The sequence below is a fragment of the Gambusia affinis genome, linkage group LG15, assembly GCF_019740435.1.
Source record: "Gambusia affinis linkage group LG15, SWU_Gaff_1.0, whole genome shotgun sequence".
Taxonomy (NCBI): domain Eukaryota; kingdom Metazoa; phylum Chordata; class Actinopteri; order Cyprinodontiformes; family Poeciliidae; genus Gambusia; species Gambusia affinis.
In genome coordinates this window covers 17,428,392-17,455,208 of record NC_057882.1, presented here as the reverse complement: position 1 = coordinate 17,455,208, position 26,817 = coordinate 17,428,392, and the positions used below count along the sequence as shown (strand labels likewise).

At 40.8% G+C, this 26,817-nt stretch overlaps 1 protein-coding gene across 20 annotated transcripts in view; it reads right to left on the bottom strand.

The window, feature by feature from the left end:
* The window catches only part of spns2 (spinster homolog 2 (Drosophila)), an 82,612-nt gene that overhangs the window by 30,284 nt on the left and 25,511 nt on the right, over positions 1-26,817 (bottom strand). For all 20 annotated transcript variants that reach the window (XR_006372956.1, XM_044140855.1, XM_044140853.1 and 17 more), the window contains 3 exons: positions 26,259-26,324; positions 7,628-7,764; positions 3,129-3,280 (listed from right to left, as the gene is read on the bottom strand). Coding sequence is in view for 19 of the 20 variants with exons in the window: in XM_044140855.1 (XP_043996790.1) it covers positions 3,129-3,280; positions 7,628-7,764; positions 26,259-26,324 (355 nt within the window). In the remaining variant the exon portion in view is untranslated. The remainder of the gene's footprint in view (positions 1-3,128; positions 3,281-7,627; positions 7,765-26,258; positions 26,325-26,817) is intronic.

Below are 26,817 nucleotides of genomic sequence, written 5' to 3'. Positions count from 1 at the left end.
GTTACATGAGTAATTTGAGTAATTTTAGGAGTATTTGCTACACCTTTTGCTTTAATTTGGGGAATTTTAATATGACGTACTGGTATTTAATTTTATTTTTAATTTTTTCCCTCCAGGGGGTCTTTTGTGGGCTCTAGTGTCCCTTATATGACAGTAGGCTGACAGGAAAGGGTGAAGACATGCAGCAAACGTCGGCCGCGTCCAGGAATCGAACTCGCGACGGCCGCGTCGAGGACTGAAGGCCTCCAAATGTGGGTCGTGCTATCCCCTACGCCACCACAGCACGCCCACGTATTGGTACTTTTAAGTAAACTTTCTTGATACTCTACCCACTGTGAGTAACTTCACTGAATGAAGACCACAAATGCACACAAGCAGGTATTTTGTAATTATTTTCATTTTGGTATTAAAAACTGCAGAATTTCCACATATTTTAATATTTTTGTCTTTCTGATGATGTAATTTTAAATATTAAATGATTCTCCTTTTTCTCAGTACTTCAGTAGCCTTCCTACCAAATATTCATTTCACTCTTGAGTAATTTCTACTGTTACTTGAGTCAAAATATGTTGTAGTAGTTCTACTCTTACTTGAGTATAATTTTTGGGTACTCTACCCACCTCTGTCCATGTTAGGATGTTTTAAAATAAATTAGTTTTGTTGTTGCGTTGGCATGCTGCTATACTTATACAAATATTTCGTAATTAAGTCTGGGCCTGGAATCATCATAAACTGATGCTGGTCTACGTGGATTCAACTTCGTGTTTCAGGGCTTTATCTTATAAGACGACAGATTAATGCCTCATTTTTATTTAATCTCTGGTGTAAAATAGTCTAGTATTTTAAATTGCAAATGATGGCAAGAACTGGCTTCCTAGTGTCTTTGGAAGGAAGCCAGGCCCACAGCATCACAGATCCTCCATCGTACCTAACAGTAGGAATGAGGTGCTGGTCCTCTACGTTTATCCTTCGCTTCATGCCATCCAGCTCTAGAGTGATTGCTGCATATAATCTCAATCTCAATTTTACCTGTTTAATTCCCAGTAGAGATAATCTGCCCCGTTTACAAATGTTTTTGTTTGTTACTTGTGGGTGGGTTTTCATATCGGGCAAGCTTTCTCAACAGCCTGCTGGCTCTAGATCGCATATATCAGTTGTCATGGAAACCCAGTGACCCTGAAGATGGAGCTCCACAGCATTTTTTTTTTAAAAATAGTGTTTGGTTAAACTTCACTACAACCTGTCCGGCTGATTAATATGCATTCTTGAGCCCTATTTTATTGCAGGTGTGATGCCTCCGAGTGGGAGATACTGTGTCTTCCTGCAACACCATGGCAACAGATTAATGATTAATGGCAGCCAAGACCTCAGCAGGGCTTTCTTATCAATAATAGCCACAGATCATCCTTAACCCGATTTGCACACATTCAAAGGAAAACACTGACGCTGTTTATGCTTGTGTTTCCAAGGTTAGTCCACCAAAAATAACAGAGCAGTATAAACTTTATCCAGGCAACATGCAGTATTTCCAGTGAGTGACTAACAGCCTGTCTTATCAGAGTCAACTCAGAGTGCACGTTTGGAAAGTTCAACACCGTCGATAAAACTCGAGCCTGGAAAAAAATAAAAAAAAATAAATAAATAATAAAATCACACTCCCAATGATCGCTGCCTTGGCACACAAATATCAGTCAGGGGAGCCAAGATTCAAAGAAAAACAAGGAAAACGACAGTAAGGTCACTTTTGTTTGAATCTGATCTGAGTCCACGGGTCATTTCCTGGAAATAGTCCGAGCACTTCAGTAAAAACAAACAAGTGGGAGACTGGATGGGAGGTTCGACGGCTGATTTCTGAAGCCAAATCTTTAACCTTCTATTGTTCGTGCCGCTGGGCAGTTTACAGCGACCAGGACATTTAGGGGGCCACTTGGAGGGCAGTTGTCTTTCCTGTCTCATTGTCTCCTATAGGAGTTTAAGAACTGATGTTTGCAGTGAAGGAAATTAGTTATGTAACAGCTTACCTCCGCATTTTAACTGGAGATAATCTAAAGTGACAGGTTATGTAATTACAGAATTTATCACGTTGAGGATGTTTATGATGCTAGAGAAACTGCAGCACGTCTGTTGTGAGTGCAGAAGACAGTAAACAACCTGCATGTTGCAGCTCAGACTCGTGTTGTTGGGCAGTGAGAGACTTAACTGACTCCCATGATCCAGCACCACAAATGTATTTCAGAATTTGGCTTAATGTTTTTCCTAAAAAAAAAGGCTTCGGATTTGTGCTTATTAATGCGTCATTCGCCCACACCTTCACATTACACCTAAAAAAACTAAATAAATATTTAAAAAATAGCCTCCACTGAAGCCTTTCCTATTGGAGCATTACACAGCTAACAGCCAGGATTAGATCTTTTTGTCCTGAAAGAGTTTGAGTTCAATATCCAGGGTTTCCCGCAGTGTATTATCAGCCTGGCGGGCCACCAGGCTTTACTTGTGCCCCTTCCAGGCTAAGCATTGCTTATTTCTTTAAAGTCTTTTTAAAATGTTTGCATTTTTTTTTAAGACTTTTTAGTTGCCGTTCAGGTATTAATCTTACAATCTTTCAAGTGATATTTTCAAATTTCCTGTCAACTTTAACATTTTTTAACTCAAAAACTCGACAGCCGCTGGATGAATGACTGCTGAGCGCCCCAACCACCGGGCTTAGCAAGTTTTCTGGGGGAAACCTTGAATATCCGATTAAATAATTACAAGTTCAGGCCTACAATTTAGAGTTTTTGCAGTATATTGAATCCATTGCAATATGTGCATCTCAATAATTTAAAAAAAAAATCACCATGCAGTTGAGTGCTTAATCCAAGAATTTTAATGGAAAATTGAGAGTAAGAAAAAGGTGTACAGCTAACAAGGTAACACCAGTGTCCTGATGAACCCACTGACTTACGTGTAAGCATTTTGAGGTTCAAGTAGGTTGAAAACTCTGGATTAAGCAACCTTTTCATGGGAGAATGTCTTGTAAAATTCTTATTTTTGGTATTTTTCTTCTTTAAAATTTTGACTCTCTGTGAGAACTTTCTGACTGGGATTGATGGGTTTCATCGTGTACCAATTCGCCGTGATGCACTTACGATCCCAGCGGGATGGCCAGGTAGAAGACGGAGAGCATCATGGTGCGGCTGTTGCTTGTGTACAGGTCTCCTATGATGGTGGAAGAGATGGCGGAGTAGCTGGACTCGCCGATGCCCACTAGTCCTCTGGAGAGCACAAATAGCCAGTAGTACTGCAGAGAAAACAGAGAAGGAAAAGAAGCAGAAAGGGAAAAAAAATCAATCAATAAGCTCTGTGGAGCACAGCAGGTAATCTGTCTCTTTGAACACAACATCAAACAAAACACATTTTTCATCTTATTTAAGATGCTTTCTTCCTATGCAAATTCTTTATGACTAAAAGCTTTTACTCCTTTATGTTTATGTACTGTGACTTAAACCATAAAAGTTTGTTTTTTAGTGTTTTAGTTACAACATTAAATCTCCTAAGTCGTACAAATTAAGTGTAAATAAGCACAAAGTAGACATGAAACTTTTCAGGATAAATTAATTCAAAAACTCTCCCCTTGTGATGCTTTGGTTTCTCCCTCAACACCAGTACTGGTTCAGTTTAAAACATTGATTAGCCTGACTGCAGATTTTTTTATCCATTTATTTTAAATTGTGAAAATGCAGAATATTACACAAGGACTCATTCGACACAATAATGATAACATTAAAATATAATTTCATTCAGTGGCCAACAGCGACACATTATCTGTTGTCAGGTGTCACGAAGTGGAAAAAAAGGTGAAGAGTTTTAAAAGCTTCTTGCTCATAGGAACCTGCGTAGGTAGCTGGATTGTCAACTGTTTCCATAGCAACCACTATTCACAGAATGTAGGTTTCCATGTCTGCCTGCGAAGCTGCGAAGAAATCTCTTCCCCCCTTCAACTCAGTCCCCCACACACACACACACACAAGGTGAACTGACGCAAGCCTGGTAATAAAACATATCTTGGACTGGTTGGACGGGAACTCGGTTTGTGAGACTGTTATTACAGCGCCTTGTGTCCATTAAAAACTGTCTGATTAATCTTCTACGGCTCTCAAATTTAATACAATGTACTTGTGCGTCCTCTGTAGACACTTGTTGTGACACTAAGTGGCCGCTATGTGATGAGGGACAAACGTGGCAGCAGAATAAGAATCCTCAGAGATGACCTGAGTTCCCTGCTGACACCTCAGGCTTTTGTGCTGGTTGAAGTCCGGGACACGGGGTCAGGAGGTCACTCACAAAGAGACGGCAAACATTCTCTAGTGGCTACACTGTACACACCCTCTTGTAAAACGACACTCAAGAGATTTCCCTCTACAGCCCATAAAACCCCTCTGCTGTTGCAGTCGAGTGTGTTGTTGTCGATGGTAAACGTGCGCAGGTTTTCAAGGCAGTTTTTACACCAATCGGGTTTGTATCGCTGAATTTGAGAGATTATAAGAAATACCCCACTTAGCTCTCACCGCTACATCTGTGTCTGGGTGCGTAAAAAGATTCAGTCAGGATCTATTTTCTTCCTTTAGTGGCCCGGTGTTTAGTGGAATCATGATGGCAGCTTTTTTGTGTGGTTGCAGCCACACCATATCATCGAGGTTTGGACCAAAAATGCTACTTGCACACCAAAGAGCTTTGACAGATGCCAGAAGACGCCACAAATATTTGGCTTGGAAATTGTGAAAGGGACTTTACAACAAAGACTGACTTCAAAGATATGAAAGAAAAGTTTTGAAAAAAAAAAACAAAACAATTTTTAATTATAGTTCTTTTACAAACTTAAACTGAGCTACATTCTAATAAGCTAATGAAAGGAAATGCTAACAAGCTACTTGCTAATATGAGTTTTATACTCTTCTGACAAATATTTGTCAAATGTTTACAAATATTCATCTTCACTTGAAGATGTTGACAAAGTCATCAAATCATATTAGGTATTAAAAACTGCACATATATATATATATATATATATATATATATATATATATATATATATATATATATATATATATATATATATATATATATAGTCAGTTCACTGTTTAGGGGAACAATACCAGCTGCTTTTGTGTGTGTGTGTCACATTGGTATTTGGACCAAATAGCAATGATACAAACACCAAAATGGTCTAAGGACTGTTGAGAAACTCCTTGCCCCTAAAATTCATTTTAGAAACTGTGAAAGTGGATTTAAGACTACAAATACTTAAAAAAGGCTTGTAAAAGCTACTTCAAGTTATTTCTTAAAACTATTTTCAGTCACCTGCAAGCTAAATTGTTATATAAGCTAAATGCCAATATGAACTACATGCTAACATGCTACATAAGAATATAAGCTTCATATTAATGTAGCTAATTTAAAGCTACACAGTAATGTCAGCTACATGCTAATATGCTAAAATGAGCTAAATGCTACTATGAGATTCATGCTAGTTTGAGCTACTGGCTTATATTTGGGAAAATGTTTAACAGGTAAGCAATAGGTTCACTATGGTCACTGGAATCTTTTTCTGGTGTTTGTTGTTATTTTGACTTTTATAAATATTTTATTCCTGTTTTAATTATTATTTTAACTAGGAATTCTCTTTTCAAGGCCGGATGAACTATGACTTTATAAAACAAGTGGACATTGACAAAAAATGTTTACATCTTCTTTTATTAACCCTTTTAGAAAAATTCACTGGACTACTTAAAAATACAAAGGTTTTGAAGTTGTTTCTTCTCGTTAGTTTAACTGCAGCACTTGGTGAAGCTGCAGCTAACCCCATTAAGTATGAACGTGGATAGCCACGGCGTGATCTTTCAAAGGTCATGGGTGAAGAATGTAACTGGCTGTAATTATATAAAATCAATTAGCCCATCTATAGTATTGATATGTTTTCTTAGCAAACATTCCACTTGCATTTAGTCTCACTATCATAGCTTATACATTCTCAAATCTGGATTTTAAAAAAGAGGTAAGAGTACAATATATTGTGTTTTCATCTAAAAATGTTCTGTTTTTTTAACCTTTTTGTCCATCTGCATCCTGCTCCGTCAACCTGCCCTGGTTGCACCTCTGTTCACCAGCGTCACCCTTATCCATTCAGCCTTCTGTATAGAGGCACTTCAAATGATTCACCTACATTTGACCTCTCAATCTGTGTTTGATTAGCACATTTTTATATTTAGCCAATTCTGAAAGGAAACACAAACTCCTTACAACCAATTCTAGTTACAAATAGTTGAATCACAACAAGCCTCAAGAGTGTTTTTGGCAGTCAAACTGCAGGCTATTAAACAATAAAATCTAATTGAGGAAAATGCTGTCAACTCCCATAAAAGAAGAAACACAACCGTTTAAGAAATTGTCCTTCTCACATTTCATTTAACATCCTTTGAAATGCGAGTTAACAAAGCTAACAAAGAAAGAAGAAAATTGTAGGGAAAAAAATGAGAGCAAAGTAAAGAGGTGCAGATTGCTGCACAACAAGGTGTTTCGCTGCATGCCTGGCAGTCAGGCGCGTGAAGCGGCAGATGTGTTTCTAATTACAGAAAAGTGATCATTTTAATTGCGGCCCACTGCATTCGTGCAGAAAACCGTGTGCCGTCGGTGGATTTCTGTTACATAAGATCCGGACTACAAATCTGCTGCAAATCCAAACAGAAGAAAATAGCCCCTAAATGCGTAATAACAGGAATCAGTTATAAGTGGTTGTTAACATTTCCTTACATGACGTGTATTCCATCCCTCAGTGGCTTGGTGCAGTTACGTAACAGATAACCAGTCTTGTCTCATTTGACTGCCACAAGCTTGTCCACACTCTGCATCATACATGGCATCTGTCAGAGGGGAAGAGACCCTTGACACAAGCAGTCAGGGCTTATTTTCCTGTTCGTCCTCAGCGGGCAAAAGCCTGCAATTTTAGCTCCAAGCGGATGAGTCTGAGGAGGATTTCCATCAAAGTGTGGCCTCCTGAGACCATCCGCCATCTCTGCGCTGTCACTCCCGTCCACAAATCTGAAGAGCTACGGCAGCGGGCCGGCTTACTCACCAGAGATACGACGCTGCAGGAGTCCATAATGCTGCTTTGCAGACGTGTCGTGCGCCGCGTTAACGTAACTAACTCAGCCCTTAATGCCACATATCTATTCCTGCAGCTGAACATCAGGCCTACCTAACTGGACCATCCACACATTTACGGGCAATGAAACGGCAAGGTCTTATCTTCCACAAGACTGTAATTGATACAACTCCGACGGATGACCCTTCATTAGTTGACTGGCTGGCAGCCAGTGAGATAGAGACAGTGGGACAGCAAGGGAAGGCTGCAGACTTAAAGAACGTCTTCAAAGGCAAAGCTGCTGTCTGACTTAACAAGCGTGTCATTTCATCTCGCTTGCCTTAACGTCGAGCATATCCAGATCACAACAGACTAATTAGCCCATTACTGACTGTCCGGAGGAAGACGTCAGACAGAGGGACCCCCCGGGGGGGGAGGGAGGGGGAGGGGGGGTTTCCCGGCTGCCGTTGACCGGCGGTTTCCGCGAGAGCGAGAGCTACGCCGTACCTCTTTGCCGATGAACGAGCTCAACAGGGTCACAGTAGACCAGAAGAAAATGCCACAGCTCAGGATGATCTTTCTGTTGAAGCGGTCGCCCAGGTAACCGAAGATGGGAGCAGCCACCATGAAGCTGCAGATGAAGACTGTGGAGGGAAAGAAAGGAAATGTTACTTTGGTCACAGTCAAAGAAGAAGAAATGACAGGCATTTATTATTTACTGCTGTTAGGTTTGTTGGTCTGCACAACAACAAACCTAACAGGCTTTTAAAAAGGACTTGACTGAACTCTGTGTGGCAATATAAAGTAGAAAATAACAGAGCCGCCCCTCCCCCACTTGTTGCTTTGCACTGGTACCTAGAAGAAGGTCACTACACGTTTTCTTGGCTCACAAGGACAAATTTGAAAGTTTCTGAACATTTACAACAAATAAAAGTATTCAAACTAAAAGAGGACGATAGCCTGATGTATTAGTCACTTAAGCTCTTTTTATATATTGCACATCTTAAAATATTAAGATATGCAAATAAACAAAAACTTCAGTTCCTTTTTCTTAAGAAAAATAAACATCGTATTGCCTAAAATGCAACAACAAAGCATTTCTTTAGTGATCATTTGTAGCAAGGGATGCATCTGTAGCATCAACATGTGAGTACCAGAACATTTAAAAAACAAATGCAGTAGATAACATAATTATACCTGCCATGATATTGTATAGCATTGCAGCAGCAGTCAAAATAAATGCTGGTTTTCTGTTTTAAGTAAGCGATTAGATGATGTCATGGCTTTTTGGTTTAGTTGAAAACTAGGCTACTTTTATCGCACCAAGAGAATCTCCAACCAGTTTATGCCTTTGCAGGCATTTTGTTACTTTGTTGTTTCATTGCACTTTGTTGTGAAAGTCCCCCCCCGAAAAATCCCAGCTGAGCTGAGCAAACTGTTTTCAGTTCCCTGGTCGACTTATTAAGTCAGGACCCGTCCAGTTCAGATCAGCTGTGAGACAGCAGCGCGCCAGAGACACAGACAAGGACTGCCAGAGGACGCCTCTGACAGGGATCACATTATTCTTGACCTACACTTATTGCAAGTACCTTAGCATGAGAGCATTAAATGCAGAGCACTGATAAGATCATTTGTGGGTAATTAGATTTATGAAGACAAACGGCGGAGATAAAAATGAAGCGTTCCAGAGACGCAGCCTCCTACAGTAGCCCTTTAAGGAGTCACAGGGTAAAAAAAGTAAAGAGAGCTGCGGACGGGTTTAGAGGGGGATCTGGGTACATGTCAGGGTTTAATGTAAAACAGCTGGAATTATAATTACGCAAACCAGATCTGAAGCCATTTAAAGCAATAGATCACACAGCGGCGCTGCAGATGAAGAGGACCTCTGTGCCTGCACCTCCATAAATAATTCCTGTCTTAATTTCGTACAAGGGAACTTATGTTTCTGTTAAATGAACACAAGTGCTCCTCTAATTGCCCATCCTCGCTGTACTTGGACAGCTACGCCCGTGTTGTGGAGGCTTTTAGGCAACATATACAAAGAAGATCCAAACAGATGTGAGGAGTTTTAAAGGTGAGTTCAGGGGGGATTTTTTGTTTACGCAGAGGCTAAAAAACCCCCCAAAAAACCAAAAAGGGGTATAAATGTTGACCTTGACAGAGCTGGGGTAAACAGGGGAAGTGTTGTGTCATATCATCAGACTAAACATACAGAGGAGGAACGCAGAGGGACAGATGAGAGAGCAAAATGAGGAGGAGGAGGAGGAGGAGGAAGGTCTCGTTACATAAGATAGAGGCATCGCAGTCCCACAGCTGCCGAGTCCAACCCGCAGGATAAGAGACAATAATCAGATTATAGAAGCTGTCGTTTTCAACATGTGATGTTCTGGTGTAATAAAAGAAAGAAGAGAAAGGATATCCATTTAAAAATCTATTTTTAGGAGAACAGTTACTTAATGTAATAAAATCTTTTTATATAACATTGTGGCAGGTATTTAGATTAGTAACTGAACACTTTGGTGCTCATGGTATTCATGCAGCCTTGTTACTTAAATAAGAAAAGCTATAATAATCTGTTTTTTTTTTTTTTTTTAAGGAATAAGATCAATTGAAATACTTTGTACCTTTTATATTATTTGTCTGTCTACAAATGATGTTGTGCTTTTTTAAAATCTACAAACAAAAACAGAAACATATATTTACACTTTTTGATTATTCTCTGACAGACCAAACTACTTACATGTCAAAGTGTTTGGCACTAAACCTGATTTAATCTCTATGAAGCGAAAATAAAAAGAAAAAAAAAGGCTTATCCAAAAATAACTAAATAAATCATGCAGGAGACGCTACATTTATGTAAATACTAATAGGTTTCATACTTTTTGGATAATTTATACAAGAGTTTGTTTTTTTTTTTAAATCTGTTTTTAGCATTTGAGCTACAAAACACAAAAAAAGACACCATGGTCCAATTTATTGGAAGACAATAATATTATAGATATGAATTGAGTCTTGACCCTTTTAACTTCAATGCTGTTATTTTAATGACAGAAAAATATAATATTAGAAAAACAAACTGAAATCTAATTTAATTTACTGATATATTTTTGACACGGTGTGAGGGCTGTGTTTGCCTTTAAAGCATCGTTTCGTAACAAGTATTGAGCAGCTCTTGGATGTGGCGTCTGGCTTTGTGTCCTCATCCAAACCTTTTCTCAGCGTCCATTGTCCACATTCATTAAAGCACATTAAGTTCCCTGCTGAGTGACGGCCAGTTTTCTTAAATGATTTGTATCAACCCAGCTTGAAGCCGTATCACAGCAGGAGATATACTAGCTCACGCACACGTTTAATGGTGGATTCTGCAGTCAAGATAAGACATGGGAGAGGTCACCAATCATCCACCACCAGCTGGTCCACGTGGGTTTTAATGAGCTGCCAATATCACTGTTTAGCTGCTTGGACCCATATCAGATTTTTAGTGTTTTTCCTACTGGAAGTCAGTAGGAGGCACAAATGTCACCACCCGCGAGCGTTTGCATGACTGGGTGTGTGTGTGTGTGTGTGTCATTTTCTGTAATTTGTTGATTAGCTTTTCATTCTCTTGAGCCACATTATCACCTCATAACGATGTCATCTCATGCAAATGAAGTCAGGCTTTGACAGTCTAATCACGTCCATCTTTCCTTAAACGGTATTTTTTTCAGATTAAACAAAGAAGAACGGACTAAAGGGAAACAGATAAGGCCAAATCTGAGTAAGAATGAGCCAAACCCAAGACAAAACAAACATATAACATGTATAAAAACCACATTCAGGCCAAGTTTTCACAACACCACTGTGTGGAAACACTGTCAGTGTTTTCAATGTTGATTGGGGAAATGTTCCACGTTTAGAAAGACACCTTGAATCCGGTTATGCCAAGCCGCTATGATCTTATCATGTCGTTGAAACACGAATGCGCTCTTGGCTTACACATGGCTACAAAAAGTACCCATGTCAAAGACTCTGATAACCGGAGATGTATAAACGAGCGACGGGCTCGCAACAAAAATGTTACAGTGTCACTCTTAGTTGTACACAGAGCCACAGCTAAGAGCTGGATTTAAACTTATGTGACGGTAAAGAAATCTCTCTTTTGATTAGCTACCATCACCTGTCATGAAAACCCAAAGGTTTTTGTTTAGATGCCTAAATTGAAAAGAGACAGACACACCCTTTCGAAGAAAGAAAGTTTCTTCCTACATAGAATCAAACCAAAGATTAACTAGTCAAGTTATCGTCTTTTATCGTCTCATTCCAGAGCGCTTGGAATGAGTGTAGAGACTGAAAGTTTTGCTTTTTTCTGTGGGTCTTCTGAAGTCAACAGTTGAGGGTTCTTCCTACATGATGGACCTAAAACACACGTTATATCCTTTAACCTCTCATACAGACCAGGAAATGCCCTGTCATAATAAAGACTTTGTAGGAAGTATCCCTGCTCATCTCCTGCCAATCTACACACCAGGCCTCACACTGACACTAACCGATCACGTCTGTGAACCTCTAAGACTACTTAAATAGCTCAACTTTTTAAAGAGATAGTGAAGAATTTTTAAAGCGATTACAAAATTGTAACCTACTCTCTGAACTTCTTCAATTTCACGTTGTGTTGTTTCTTGGATTAGATGTTAGCTTTAGCCTCCAGAACCAGCTAATATAGACATGCACTAAATGAATAATGTGCATAACACGTAGAAAATGGCTGTCAGTGATTTCTTTTTTCCATACTTATTGTTGAATTCCTGTAGATGGAGGTAGGATGTGTTGCTTTTTGCGGTGTTTAGCCTACTTCATGCTGTCAGACTGGTTTACAGATCATGCAGTAATCAGACCAAGGTGTGGCTAGTAAAACTGAATTCACCTGTAGAAGACAAATGTATTTAATCAGAGTTAATTCCAGATTTAACAAAGAGGGACATCACTTTTTCACATAGGGCCAAGGTGGTTTGAATTGCTATTTGATTAAAAGAAAAAAAAGAAATCAATTATAACCACAGTTTGCATTTACTTGTGTTATCAGTCTAGTATTAAAAGTACTTAGATGATTTGATTTATTACATTAGCTTGATGATCTCATTTAGGTGTAACAAAAAAGCAAAAAACCTATTTTTAAATCTAGTTAGAAAATGCATTGTTTACCTTTAACAAAACTAATTAAGCATGTTCAACAAATCAGGATTTCTAAACTCTCCACAGAAGAGGCCGTCCAGTACGGTAAAAGGTAGCCTAGCTAGTTTTAAATTACATTCCTGAGCGTCATCTGTCATCTTGTTGCCGTTCCTTCATATTTTCAGCAGCGGAGCACAACAAATACACGTTCCTGCGATCGGCACAGCGGAAGAGATTCAGATCTTATTCTTACAAAAAGAATGTCACAAATGCGGAGCAGGACAAGACGATACCTGGAATACCGCGAGTCAGAAATGAATAGACCATCTGGTTTGTGTTGACTGATTAATTTTGATTATCACAGCATGTAATATTACAACCATCAACCAAAGAGGACATTATTGTTTCCTATTGTGCGCGTAAATAAACAGTGCGGTACTCCTTTCTAGACGCATTGGCACAAAATAACCGTGGAATAAGTTTAAGTGAGGATGCGGTGCTGGCGTGATGATGGAGACCCGTGACCTCACGTACCTCTCAGCGAACTGACTCAGCCGTACACTGCAACTCAAACAAGCCCTACAGTTTCAGCTCACATCCTGCCATTATCATTAGGCTTATGTAACAAACATCGGCCTCGCTATTAGCCTGACTAACACGCATTCCTCGCCTTTTAAAAGCCATTGTTTACTGGTCGTGACGAATTGGAAATTCCTCAACGGTGAATCGAAAAGGATGTTTGGAAGTGAATTATTGTGCAAAAAGTAATAATAGTAACAATGCAGCGGTAAATTTAAGGAGTACTTTCTGTAACATTTGAAAGTCGTGTAAAGCTTTCAGGACAATGGTGTTTTTAATCGCTTAAGACTTTAAAGCTTGCGTAGAGCAAACACATTAATAATTTCAGATAATACAGATAATAGTTGGACTCCCGGTTATGCAAGCGTGACTATAACTGAGTCATGTACTGGTAACATAGCAGGGTGTTAGAAAGTCGTAGAATAGTAGAAAGTTCTGCTTCACCATCCCTACAGGTTTAACGAGACGCTAAAAATCCCCAACTTGATGCTGTTCACTTCTGTTCAGCTGGCTAAAAGAAAACTCATACATGTTTTCCTTTATTTACATGAAAGAAAAGAAATTAACTGTTTAGAAAAAAATCTGGTAACAAGAAACACAAACAAGGACAGTGTGGAAATAAAAGAGCTTCACCTGCCAGTCTTTTTTAATGAAACACTTTTAACAATACAGCTAGCAAGTTAGCATGTTTGGTAAGCAGCAGACTGCAGGCTAGCTGCATGAGTATCTAATGCTAACTTGTGAAACTAGTTAGCATTGATGTTCTATACAATAAGTGTGTTTATTCTCAGTTTTTGTTGTAGCTCATGTATAAAATTATTGTTTTCCTATTAAAGAAAAACAAAACAACTCTTTCTTCATATTTTTACATTTAAGTCCGAAAAGGCAACAAGATGACAGATGACCCTCAGGAATGTGTCATGTAGCTGTTTCTTTAACAGACATAAAGAAACAGTTTTACTTTAAGTCATAACACTGTGAGAATATCACACCTTCCCGTGACAAAGCAAACAATTTTCAGTTTCACGTTCACCTCGAGCGAAAGAGCCAAAATAATATTCTTCAAATTCCTAATGAGATGCCGAGCATTTTTCTCACAGCCTCCATGCAAATCAGTTACCTGGAAGGACGGAAGCTGAAAGCCTGACACATAATTCCCAGGTATAGTGCAGCCAGCTCTGGCTGTTACAACCAGCAGTCGGGTGTAACATTACTGTGCAGCTGCAGCGACGCTAGTCGCAGGTTAATTATCTTGTCAGCCCAGGCAGAGGGACAGGATGGAGTTTTCATAGAATGGCAGGAAATTCCTTTATTGTGCTTCAAGTTATTTTTATCTTGTATGTTAATTTAATTATTTATCCATTTCTTGTTCTTGTTTTCACACGCCAGGGTGAAACTGCTGTTTGTTTGTTTTTTCTCCCCACCAGGGGGTCTTTTTGTGGGCTCTAGTGTCTCTTATATGACAGCAGGCTGACAGGAAAGGGGGAAGGAAAAGGGGCAAGACATGCGGCAAATGTCGCCGGGTCCGGGAATCGAACCCGCGACGGCCGCGTCGAGGACTGAAGGCCTCCAAATGTGGGTTGCGCTACCCCCTAACCACCACAGCACGCCCCGAAACTGCTATTTTAAAACCTTGAAATCAGTAGTTCTATTATCTGTACTGTACGCTTATGTACTTATATTATTGTGGTATTTTGTAGTTCTTGCACTTCTACGCTCAAATAAACTCCCTTAGGGGATAATAAAGAATATCTTACCTTATCTTATCTTTATGATAAAGTAAAGTTAAGATTCTTTATATACTTTAAAATATAAAGAATATCTTACCTTATCTTATCTTTATGCCTTATTGTTCTTCCTAAGCTTGGATTCCAACCAGCCCTGTTTAATCAAACTCTAGTTCGTTTGCTTAGAGAGTCCAGTTCGTTTGGGGAGGTATGGATGTAAGTTGAGCTTACGTCCTCTGAGGTTTCCGTGTCGTTTCCTTCAGCGGCTCTTGGTGCAGCGCCACCACAGGCGAGGAGGGTGAACAGGTTTTTCAAAGGGTTTGGTTCATTTTGACAGAGTGCAGTGAGAAAGCGAACTGCACCAGCTGAAAATGTAACAAATGTAACAACTTTGGTTCCCAGTTGAACCAAGACCGGACTATTTAGCATGAAAACACCGTACATTAAAGGGTGCTTATTTAAATCAGTATCTAATTGCACTTCATCTTTATGAGGTTGTGAAGTAAAACGTAGCCAAAAAGAAAAAAAAAAGAAAAGGAAGCTGCCTCTACAGAACACCCCGCTAAAACACTTTACCATTCCTCACACAAGGAGATAGCCAGCCCACACTTTGATTGGCCAGTCATAACAGTACCTCTCTGGGTGACTCACTCTCCATTGCATCAGGAGGATATGCAGAGATGTGTGTGTGTGTGTGTGTGTGTGTGTGCGTGTGTGCGTGGGTGTGTGTGTGTGTGTCTGATTGATATTCCTTGACGCTGTCAGGAGGGAGATTCTCCTGTGAAACCCAGGATTCCTCTCCCATTACCACCAAAGGTTCTGCATCCGGCTGCTGGACGCCACCCTCATTTGATCCTTCACTTTTATTGCAAAAAAAATTTAAATTACAGCCAGCTGCTAACGTGGATGTGAGATAATCAATTGCTTTGATTAATGTGTGTTAAAAATGCAGCACAGCTTCTTCTCCCAACAGTAAAGGTGTAAACCAAAAAATGTTAGGGTGTCTCCTTTATGCTTTGAAAACATTAAATGTGAGGTATTTAACATATTTATGTTATTGTGCAACCCATCAAACAAATTGCAGGAAAGGAAGTAAGAATTTGGATACAAGTACCAAATGAAAAGATAATTAAATGTCACTGTCTGGAAGTTTTTTAATGCAAACATAGTTTCTATATTTACTGCCCCAAATTTGTAGATATTTGGTTATTTGCTGCAGTGGCCTGAAGGCCCTCAGTGGCCCTCACAGCTATGCAGCCGGACTGTCTAAACGAGGAACCACAGTTTGATGAATCTGCATGTCCATCAGCTGCCAGAGGCTGAGTTACAGGAACAGGAGAAGCAGATCCCTTCTGCAAGTCTGTGCATGTCTGCAGTCAAGGAGTGGCCGCTCGGCAGCACAAAAAACAAAAAACAAAAAAAACCACGTCCAACTGCCGCTTTGACCTGTCCGCAGTGGACAGGGTTTGTGCCCGAGGTGTCGGTGCAAACACTCGACTTCTTTAAATACACCACAAGACCTTCAGTGCGTGTTTACTCTCTTCCACCTTTGCGCCTCTGCACGTTTCATCAGTGCAACACCTTAAATGACGGCTCCTTTCTGCGCAGTGTGTTGAATGGACTCTCGAGTCAGAGGTGAAATTCTTCACTCCCTACACAATGAGAGATCACGCTGTTGCTAATTTTGGGAAGCATCTCTGTGTGTCACCATAGTGAACCAGTGACTCACCTTTAATAATGACAAAACACTCCATGTAACACAAAACTCACACTGATCAACCCTTTCAGGTCGCGCATCGTGTCGCGTGTTCACGTGTTGCAGGCTTTGCTGTGGAAACACAACAGGTAACCCAACCCTGCAAACCGAGGATGTCGTCACACAAAGAATTTACTGCACTGGACGCTCCAGCCGCACAAATCCTTTCTCAGAACTGAAACCAATCACTCGGCTCTGTTCCAGGTCAGGACGCAACAAACAAGTATAATCATATATATATATAAAAACACTGGCACATTCATTTAAAAGATGCAAATAAACAAATTCTTCAATAATTGTTTTTTGGCCCAAAATCCAGTAACGTAACATTCCTTTAATGAACGCTTGATTATTTATAGATGCAATGTTTAACTTTTGCATGACCAGTTAATAATTAGATAGCAAAAGGTGTTTGTTAGGGAATTATAACTTTTTTTTAACAGAATTTGGACCAGGTGAATCCAAAACTACGCCACTTAAGGAATTCAGTTTTTTTTTTTTTTTGTTATCTTAACTGTAAATGTAAATATATTTTTACAGTTTCGCCTTAATTACTGCTTTGAGTGTGCTGTTCTTTCAGCAAATGGCCCTTTTTTTGAGTTTGTACACTCCTGTAAACGATTAATCGATCACTAAATTAGTTGACGGTTATTTCAATAATCGATTGATCACAATTAATCAGAACAATCTTTTCAGCACCTGGTTCCTGGTGATGTTTTAATCGGCTGGGAAGTCGACTGAAGACGCGATGGCACAGAATTACAGACTTGCCATCAAATGTATCAGAAATAAAGAGTTTTTGGTCACATTTAAGGCAACTGTGCACATTCAAGCACAGAAAGACGTGCGAGGAAACATTTCGGAGTGAAAAAAGAGATGAAAAGACAAGAAAGGAAGGAACAGTTAATTAGCAACATCAGTAAACCTCTTTAAAAACATCTCTCCTCTCTGTGTGCAGTGCATCTTATTTAGAGCTAATCCTGTATTAGCATGGTGTTATTTCTAATAAAAACGAATGACTAGAATATAATCACAGTAAGAAAGGCATTGAGTCTCTCAGGTTTGTGCTGAATTGTTTCTGACTGAGCGCAGTCTGAATAACATCTTTAATAATGCATGTATGATAATGTTACATATTACGGCTTTATTCTTAAATACCTAAATCCAATCCCAAGTACCTGTTGTCCCAGCCTTTTTAAAAATGATTAGTATTAAGACGTCGGTTGTTGTTGAACTGTCTGTGGCTTTCTCAGTCAAACTTGGCGCATCTAACTTATAGGAATCAAGAATTTGTGCGCATAGTAAGCAAAAGATTATAGACCACTTATTAATTATTGGTCTATAATTCCAAGATATTTCTAACGGTATAAACGAGTTAATGTTCTCATCACAGCCTGCTGTGTTCTCATACAGTTCTCAGTTATTTATTTCGTCTGCTTGGTTGGATATTGAGTTAAAAGGAAGCAGGAAACACGTCGATTTCTTTCAGCAACAGAAGAAGCTCCGCGCTTTCTTTTGATTCTTTGCTTTTGACTAACAGAACAGCAAAACCAGTCAAGTGCACCTCAAGTTCAAAAAGAGAATATATAGACACAGAATAAACAGCCAAAGAGGAACATGAGTGAAGATTTGTTTTAAAACCCCTTAACATGCAGCAGAACGCCTGTGTGCCGTTTTTCCATTGTATTTTCTGGGGGTGAGAATTAAGGGGTTAATTAAAAGGAGTGTTTAGGTTTTTTTTCCAGTTAAGGGGAATATAACATTAAATCCACATCAGACCTCGAAGTGAATTCAAGTTACTGTAGACTCACGTGGATCAAATCCACTCTCAGTGTCTTTCCTGAATCGAACAGAAATCACGTTCATGTTTATTGAGCACATTGCAAAGCTGGTAAAATTTAAAGGGGTTAACGAAGCTAATGAAAACCCTGAAGGGGATGTAGGTCCGAGACAAAGCATCCAAAGATGTAATTTTCCCAGCGGTGTTTAATATAAACTATTTCTGAGAGGCATCCAGTGTAAACAGAGCTGGTCAGCAGTCCTTCCACCCAAACTGGAGACCTGAAAATGTTTCTTTCGCTTTCAGGCCGCACAATCACACCTATGTGTTTAACTCCAGTAAACAGATCATGAGTTTCCCAGCACAGTTTTGCATGTTTTACATTTTTCTCTTCCCGATCACACAGAGCAGAAAACCTGTTTGAAACGTGTTGTTCTGTTGCAGTCATCAATCTCTACAGAGGCTTGACATCGACAAAAATCATCTGAATCATGACAGAAACTACCAGCTAAAGAAATCTTTAGCTGGTAGTTTCCGGTGCTCTGCAGCTTCTCTCACTTCTGAAGAAAAGGAGGGGCAGCATTGTTTCTCCGTCTAATGGTTTTAAAGGACTGCCGTGGGAGGGTGTAGCACATAACTTCGGTGTGAGTCGGACACCTGAGCCACTGTGAGAGACTGAAACGTCTCACACATTCCCGTGCATCACGTTTCCTCATCATGGATTCCCCCCCCCCTGCATGTCGGAGCCCCAAACGTTTCTGCATTCCTGACATTTTCTGATCCCCGGTTATTCTCCAGGAATCCCTTCCAGCTCACATTTCAACAACCCCGCATTACCAGAGCGTTGCGTCCCATCTGATAAATCCCATATGCAGCCCAGTTTCTATGAAATGAGCAGCTAATTCCTGCAGAAGCTGGCATGCTAAGCCAACCTTTTCTTTTATTGAGTGTCGCAGCCACTCTGATGGCTCGTCTCTGCAGCTGAAGCGAATGTTTCCACTATACCTGGTCGGCGCGAGAGCTGCGTCTGGGGAGAATTACGCGGCCCGGCTGGCTGGAGCAAACATGAGCCTGGTCTTGCAATCTGGTACGAGTGAAGCGAGTCGGTAGGTTTATCCGACCGTGAACAAACAAAAATGAGCAATGTAGAACTTGCTGGGAACACCAGGGGTGCTTATTATTTTTGAATCATTTTCAGTCGCAGAGAGAGGAGTTTGACAAGCCCAACATGTGTGTGTTGGTGATTTGCGATGGCAATGATGGAGCATGAAAACTGAAGTTGGCACACAAAAACACGCACACTGTTTGAAAACAGATCAGCAACACGAATGGACCTCATGTGTCCGATTGGGAGCAACACAAAGTGTCCGTATGTAGTCGATTGATCTGCTGATGTCACATGGCTGCAGGAGAGGAGCAGCCTGACATAGCAGCAATCAATCCGCGCTCGGAAGAGGAGAAAATCTGTCACAGAGTTGATGCTCCCAAATGCTTGGCTGCTGACTTCTGCTTCAGATTTGCATGGCTGTCTTCCACATTTGTTTGCACTTGAATATGCAAGCAAGACCAAATCTGCATGAAAATTTGCAAAAGACCTGGTTGTGTATTTATTCCCTCATCCGCAGGACGCGGGTTCATCAGCAAGAAGCGAAGGGGAGGAAGTCGACTGAGGCAGAGTGCCAATCATCACCCAACAGCTGCCCCCTTTGGAGACATGGCCTAATAAAACAACCAGAGACGGAGACACACAGCCACACTGCTGTGATGTCAATGTCATCATCAGGTCATCGCTCTATTCTTATCACAGCACGGGAGGGAGGTGGGAGGTGTGGGGTGGCGTACAGGCCAGTGAACAATACCGCAATGGAATCACTTGGCTTTGGGAATCAATAGCGGAGAAGATTAACACTCGATGCAGTGCATGAGGAAGAAGGAGGAAGTCGCAGGTGGCTCGTTCTTCTCCTATCGTTTCCTCTCATGTCACATTCGGCCTTTGCTTCTGTAAGTGACAACAAGGCAACAGCAGCTGCCAAACTGCTGAGAGAGAGCGAGAGGGAGGGAGAGAGAGAAAGAGAGGGGGGCGGAGAGGTAACTAGGGATACTGTTGAGGCCAAGAGACAAAATAGGAGTGGCAGTGACCGGCCAAAACAGCTGATCAAACAACGATAGCTCAGCTTCCCACTTTAAAAGGAAAGACAGGCTACTTTGTGATACTAAACATTTCTGACTGACACGTATCACCTAACATGTTGGCCATGTGACGCACCATGGCCATACAGAGTCTGATGTAGCCTTCTTGGTGTCTTCTTTCATGTTCTTGAAGTGCTTTTCCTTTTGTTTTGGTTGTTGTCTTGTTGGCCTTGGCCGTGTCTCCGGCTTATTTCCATATCTTGAACTGTGTTCATGTTGTCTACAAAAATATATTGTGAATCAGTCATTTTGCAAAGGAATTTATAAATTTATGCTGATATTTTTATTCATCACGGCCAAAATAGCACAGGAGCCTGAATTGGCTGAGCATGCAAATAATGAGGTTAGCCTGACGGGCTACAGCTAATGTTGCACTTGATTTGTTGTGGAAGTTGGAACAAGGAACTAGGTATTACATCGCTTCCAATTTAGTCGCAGAACTAGTTAGTCAGAAAAACCAAATGATCTTTTTAAATCCCTGATTTAATGAGGTTATAGTGCTTTGAAGTCCTTAGACATAAACCGTGTCTACAATTTTCACAACGTTTTAGTGATTGGCAGCCATATTGGACATCTGACTCCCAAAGTGAGAATTGCAACTTCAGGAGTTGGGTTGTCTAACTCTGTAACCAAAAGTAACCCAAACATTTAAAGCCCTTTTTAATCCATTCTGCTGGTGTTTATTTATGCACCATAAAACTAGAAATACTCAGGAAACAACTCTGGTACTTTTGCACTATTTAAAATGTAAAAAAGGCCGACCATTCCTCACCACAACTTAGTCCGCTTTATTAGGAATACAAATTAAATCCATTAAGGTCCAGTAATCCGAGATTCTCTCTCAATTTTGTATTAAAGTGGAGCGTAAAACATATGGAAAAGTAAATGTGCAGTTTGGATTGTAACAAAGATTTGTCTTATATCTTCTAAATTATATTTAACACTGTTACCTCCCCCAATATAAGTTCACACCTCAAGAGTAAAGACCATTGTGTTTCTACAGTAGGTATGTATTATTCTTTACTCCCCTGTAGGCCTCAAGCCTTAGCAATTTGCCTAAGCCTGCCCGTGAAGGCTGCTTACTATTACATGCTCACATTGTGTATATCAGACGGTAAAAAGATGAAACTTCTGAATCTGCAAGAGAACATAGAGACCAGCACTAATTTCTCTAACCTCGCCTGCATGTCAGCGTGTCCAGTTGGCTGGCGGCTAGCTGCTAAGAAAACGTGTGGCTAATCGGTTAAGCTCAGTTTTGAATTCATCAGGTCTAGGAACTGTGGATGAAGCTTTAGATTTCTGTGTGCGGAAATACTTAAAAGCAGATTTTCTGCCTACCACTTCACTGCACATGCAGGAATATTCTTAGCCGAAACAAAATGGCAATATAGACTGGACATTTATAGCATCTGTGCGTAGCATAAAAACTGGTGAGTTTTTATGTACAACTGTGTACAACTGTGATGAGAACAAGAGCAGGTTTTTATTATTTAGAAACAGAAAAGGGGTTCAGGTTACTGGGTCTTAGTGTGATGTTGAGAGTTTCCAGGTTTAAACTACTGAACAGAGCTACACTCAGGATCCTCAGCTGAATTCATGTTGCTGTGGGCAAAATCATTGTTGTTTCTGGTATGGCATAGTTATTAAAGCAATTTTGAATGGAAAATATAGGAAATAGCAGGGCAGGGGTGATAGCTTTTCCCTGTTAATTTGTCATTTTTTTACCACATACCGCTCTGGCTTTTTGTTTCTTACATCAACACCCTTTGTTCTTTGGCCTATTAAATAATGATGTGCTTCACCTCCTCCTGCTAGTATCGTGCGTTCGTATTCTCCACGCAGACAACTGTGACATGTTGGGATGTGCGTGGCGAGCCGAGGCTATTAGTCTCACACGGCGGCTGTGGCCTCATTTCTCACAGGTCTCTAGCTGGCTGCGGCAGACTGACACCCTGTCAAGACCGGGGTAGAGTCAGTGTGTGTTTGGATGTCTCTGTGTGTGTGTTCTGGTATCGTGTTTCAGACAAGGTGGGTTAGCCACGCAGGGAAGACGGCACACTCGGTCTGTGAGCTGTTTCCAGCCCAGGCCCCTGATTAAGCCGCCTCGCCCTCTGTATATCTAGCCATGCTGACCCCAATAACCGTCTCCATGCTAAACCAGGGAGGTATAATTATCATGCCAGCTTCCATTATGAGAGATAATTCAACTCTTTAACTTTTCTAGTTTGCCTCAAAGCGCTTGGACACAATAAGCGTAGTATGCTACCAGGAGGGGGGAAAATGTTCTCTCAGATTTCACCGTTTTCCTCACAAAAGGAGTCAAACTCCCCCCTCGACGGAAGGTAACACCATCCAGGTGAAACCCCCTCTCTTTCTTCCATTAACCTTCCATACCCTCTGCACCCTTGGGCCTGTCCTCTCCACAGCTGTGTGAGACACAGTTACTTCAGATAGCCTCTGCCCAAGGGCCACACACACACACACCCACGCACACGCGCACACACAAACCGTTCCATATTTCAGCAGCACAGTCGATTTAAGTCTGAAGGGCCCGATCGACTGGTCAGGGCCACAACCCTCTGGGCTCAACGATCGCCCCTCTGTTGCCTCAGGTGAGGTAACATCTCACCTGAGAGCTGAGATGTTGCCTTTTTGGGTCTGGAAGGACATATGTGCACAAAGCGCGGGCGTGCTCGGTAGAGGTGAGCACACACCTCTTGTCGGTTTCTGTTGTGTAAGCTGCTTTTGGAAGCATCTGTGTTGCCAAATTGCAGTGCAGAGGTTGGGCTCGTGTGTAAACACGGGGTTAACACAACACATGGAAAACAATAATTAACAAAAATACAAAATTCAGGTCAGCGCTGTTAGGGAGAGATTTTGAGAATTAATTTTTTTATTATTATTATTATTATTATTATTAGTTTTACAACCCTCGGACCACAGATTTCATTGTATTTTGTGGGGATTTAACATGATAGACCAGCACAAAGTGGTGTGTAATTATGAAGTGTTAAAAATATAATGCATGCTTCTTAATATTTTATTTTGAAACCCTTTACCAACCACTTTGAAGCAAAGTGGTGGGAGCATCATGCTAAGGAGATTAAACTTTTTTTTTCTTTATCAAAATTAATGGGATTACCATCTGCAACAAATAATATCCCACATCATTATTTGGCACCACGTTTAATTGGTAACAGGAAGTCATGGTTGCTTTAATGCAATCTGATTGGTTGACGTAGGTTTTAGTACTGCGCCACACTGCCCCCTAGATGTTTGGCATGTTAAAACAATGCCCATTTGTGCTTGTTTCTGTGGACAAAAGCTGTTCTGAAGTCGATCCTGTGTGTATAATATAATTCGTTTAATCAATGTGGCAGAAATATTAATTTTTATAAAGACCCGTTTACAGATATACAAGATCTCAGTGTCATGTGCTCAATAAATCACATAGAAGTCCAATAAGATGCTTGTGCCTATAAGGAAATCTATTGAGTTCAGAGATGTTTTTTCTGGATATATTGTGATGTAGGAATGTTGCTGCGGGTCTAAGAAGAAACACCGCTGTTTGGTCAAGAAGGTATTTCCTGAAGCAACTTCGCCACTGACCATAACATAAAGAAATTTTATTGCAAAAAGCCCAAAAAGGATAGTAAAAAAGAGGAAAATTCTTCCTTGAGCACGTTAAGTGATTCTTACTCAGCTGTTAGCTTAGTCTGTGACTTGCGGTGTGTGGTCAGTTTGACCTGGCAGCAGCGAATGAGTAACAACCTCCGCTGAGAGACAACACCCACCGCCTGCAAAACACCTACGTCTGCAGTTTGCGTTCCCAGGTGGAGCCGAGCTGCCAGGCCAGAGAGGATGGAGGAAAGGCAGAACCAGCCAGGTGCTCACAGAGGCGGGGATTGTTCCTACTGGAGAAGGAAGCGGGGGAGTGGGGAACGCCGGATGTGCAAAATGTAAACATCCATGTCCACACATGGAGCTGAGGCTCTCTCGTTTCCAGGACCAGCATTACATCACCCTCCAAACCTCTTCTTCGCACCTAAGTTCGGGATCGGCACCCACCCAGCTCTCACAGCTCAAGGCCCCGACAAGCACAATTCCTCATTCAGGTGTGAGAAAAGGGTCACCTGGATATCAGGGGCCAAGTGGAGTCCAGATAGATAGAGCCTCGTCACAGTGTGACCGAAACTCTAAGCCTGGGTTTATGGGGACCTTTCATGGACTTTAAAGGAATAGGGGATAAATCAGCTGTCTCTGCAAGTCAACAAACACAAGTGTGTTTGAGTCTCTGGAAATGTGGTTCTGTGCACAGCAGACATAACAAGCCAATGAAAACAGAACACCCTTCATAATTTCTGGTTTCTCCCATACGAATGCAGAGGCTGGTGCAGGCACACAGAGGACAGAAAACTTTCTGAAACTCAGGGCAATTGCCACAAATTCACATGAGGAGTCGAAGGTACAAAATACACAAAGGATCAAGTAAAACCAGATTACTGGAGGTGTAAATGAGATTTAGAGGGTTAACAAGTGCCTAATTCAGTGAAAACACTTTACGTTTCCTGCTGGATATTTTTGTCCCTAACCCGCCGTTCAACCAAAGTGAGCTTAGGAACACCGAGTGAAGAGGAGGGAAACACTGGACTGTATTCTTTCCCTGCCTCAACGTTAAACTTGCCTGCTTGTCCTCAATGGGACTTTATGTGCGGAGAGGTGGCCGGTGTTTGGACGAGCCTGAGTACACAGGCAGAGACAAGACGAGGTCCTGTCCTCCAATAAGAGGGCTTTGGACGGTATCTCCTTAGAAGATGGATTTATTTTGGGGTTCGGAATGGCACAGGAAGCCCTGCCCCAAACCGGAGTCGTCAGACTCTGGAAGCACACATACTGGAGCTGTGTTTTCCTCTGCCGCACTGACGCTGCCGGGAGGAAACGCTTCTACCACAAGTCTGTTGCTTGAGTCACGATGGGATCCAGTGTTATAAGAGCAAAAACACAAACGGCTTCATTTGTATGTGTGTTAATACAGCACATACTTCCAGGAGTCGGCTGAGGCTGACATGTGCTTCAAAACTTTATATGTTTGTGCATGTAAGACGTCTTGAAATCATTTGTGCATTTTGGAGATTTAGACCACGGCTCTGATCCGCTTAAACTGAACGGCCAGAACGTCAAAAATCCAACCTTTTATGAACCGTGAATGCACCACACCTTGCTAGCATGTCAACACCACTCTTCAGTGAGGAAGTTGCTCCTGAATGAAGGAGCTTTTTTGCATCAGTGGGGTATTTCAAAATGAAAGAAGAGCTTTATTTAAAAGAAAATGTGTTTTCATGGAAAACTGAGATATGTCTGCCGATCATTCATTCAAGATGGCTGGACTGAGTGTAAAGACTCTATTTTATTCATGACATTTAATTGTTATCCTCTGTCACAAATCAAAGAATGAATAATGAATTTGGAGATGTTTAGGAAATCTTCGAGTCCTACCTACTTTAGGGAATATATATAGAAATTGATGTTTTAGTGATGCTAGCTGTGCTAATTCCCAATATAAGATGCTAAAGAAAGCATTCGGTCATTGTTTTATCTTTGTTCTATGATTTTCATTGGTCTTCAAGTGAATTTTCAATGTCAAATTCTAATTGTTGCATCTCGGGTAAAATGTTTTTTCTTTAAAACGCCTGTAAAGTTGGCATCCAACAAATTTACTTGAGTTTCCATTTAAAAAAGTGAAAACGTGGCTGCTAGATCTGTGTTAATACACATTTCATTTTTATAGGCTGAGATCAAAGCCAAAGATTTGCAGTTCAACCACTTGTTGTTCATTGTCCCATTCTTTTAAAATGACACCACCGCAGTAATTACAGTAATCACAGAGATATGCATTCAGGAGCGGAGCTACTTTTTTGCGTCTCATGTGTAATTAAGGGATTAAAGGAGAATTACCTGTTTGCAACAAGCCGGCTCCACTGTCAGTTACCTCAAAGTGCCGCTGGATGTCGAGCAGAACGCCTGCACACAGGAACAAGAAGAAAACGTAAATGTGGTTTCAAGGCGTAATGAGACACTTAATCACAACCAGTGAAGTTGATCAGACTAACAGCACAATCCTGTCTGGCTTTATGGAAGGGTTTTGTGACTTTGGACAGCTAAAGTCTTTATCAAGAGGCTGTCATCCAGCTATAATCCATGAAGAGGAATGGATTTTTTCTTTTGTGCTGCAGGCTGCTATACAGTGCTGAGCCTAAAGAAGACCGACCAGTGAAGTCTATGCTTCACGGTACTTAAGAATATTTATCTATATTCAAAAGTCAATCATTTGAATTTTTCTTTTAGACCATAACACACTTCCTCCATTATTATTATTATTATTATTATTATTATAGTCACAGTTCTGATTACAGACGCTCTCAGTGAGTGCCAGCTGGAGACATCCTCATAGGAAAGGAAGTAATATGCGTAAAATCTCCTATTTAGAGTAGAAATCCCATTTTTTGTTTCTTTA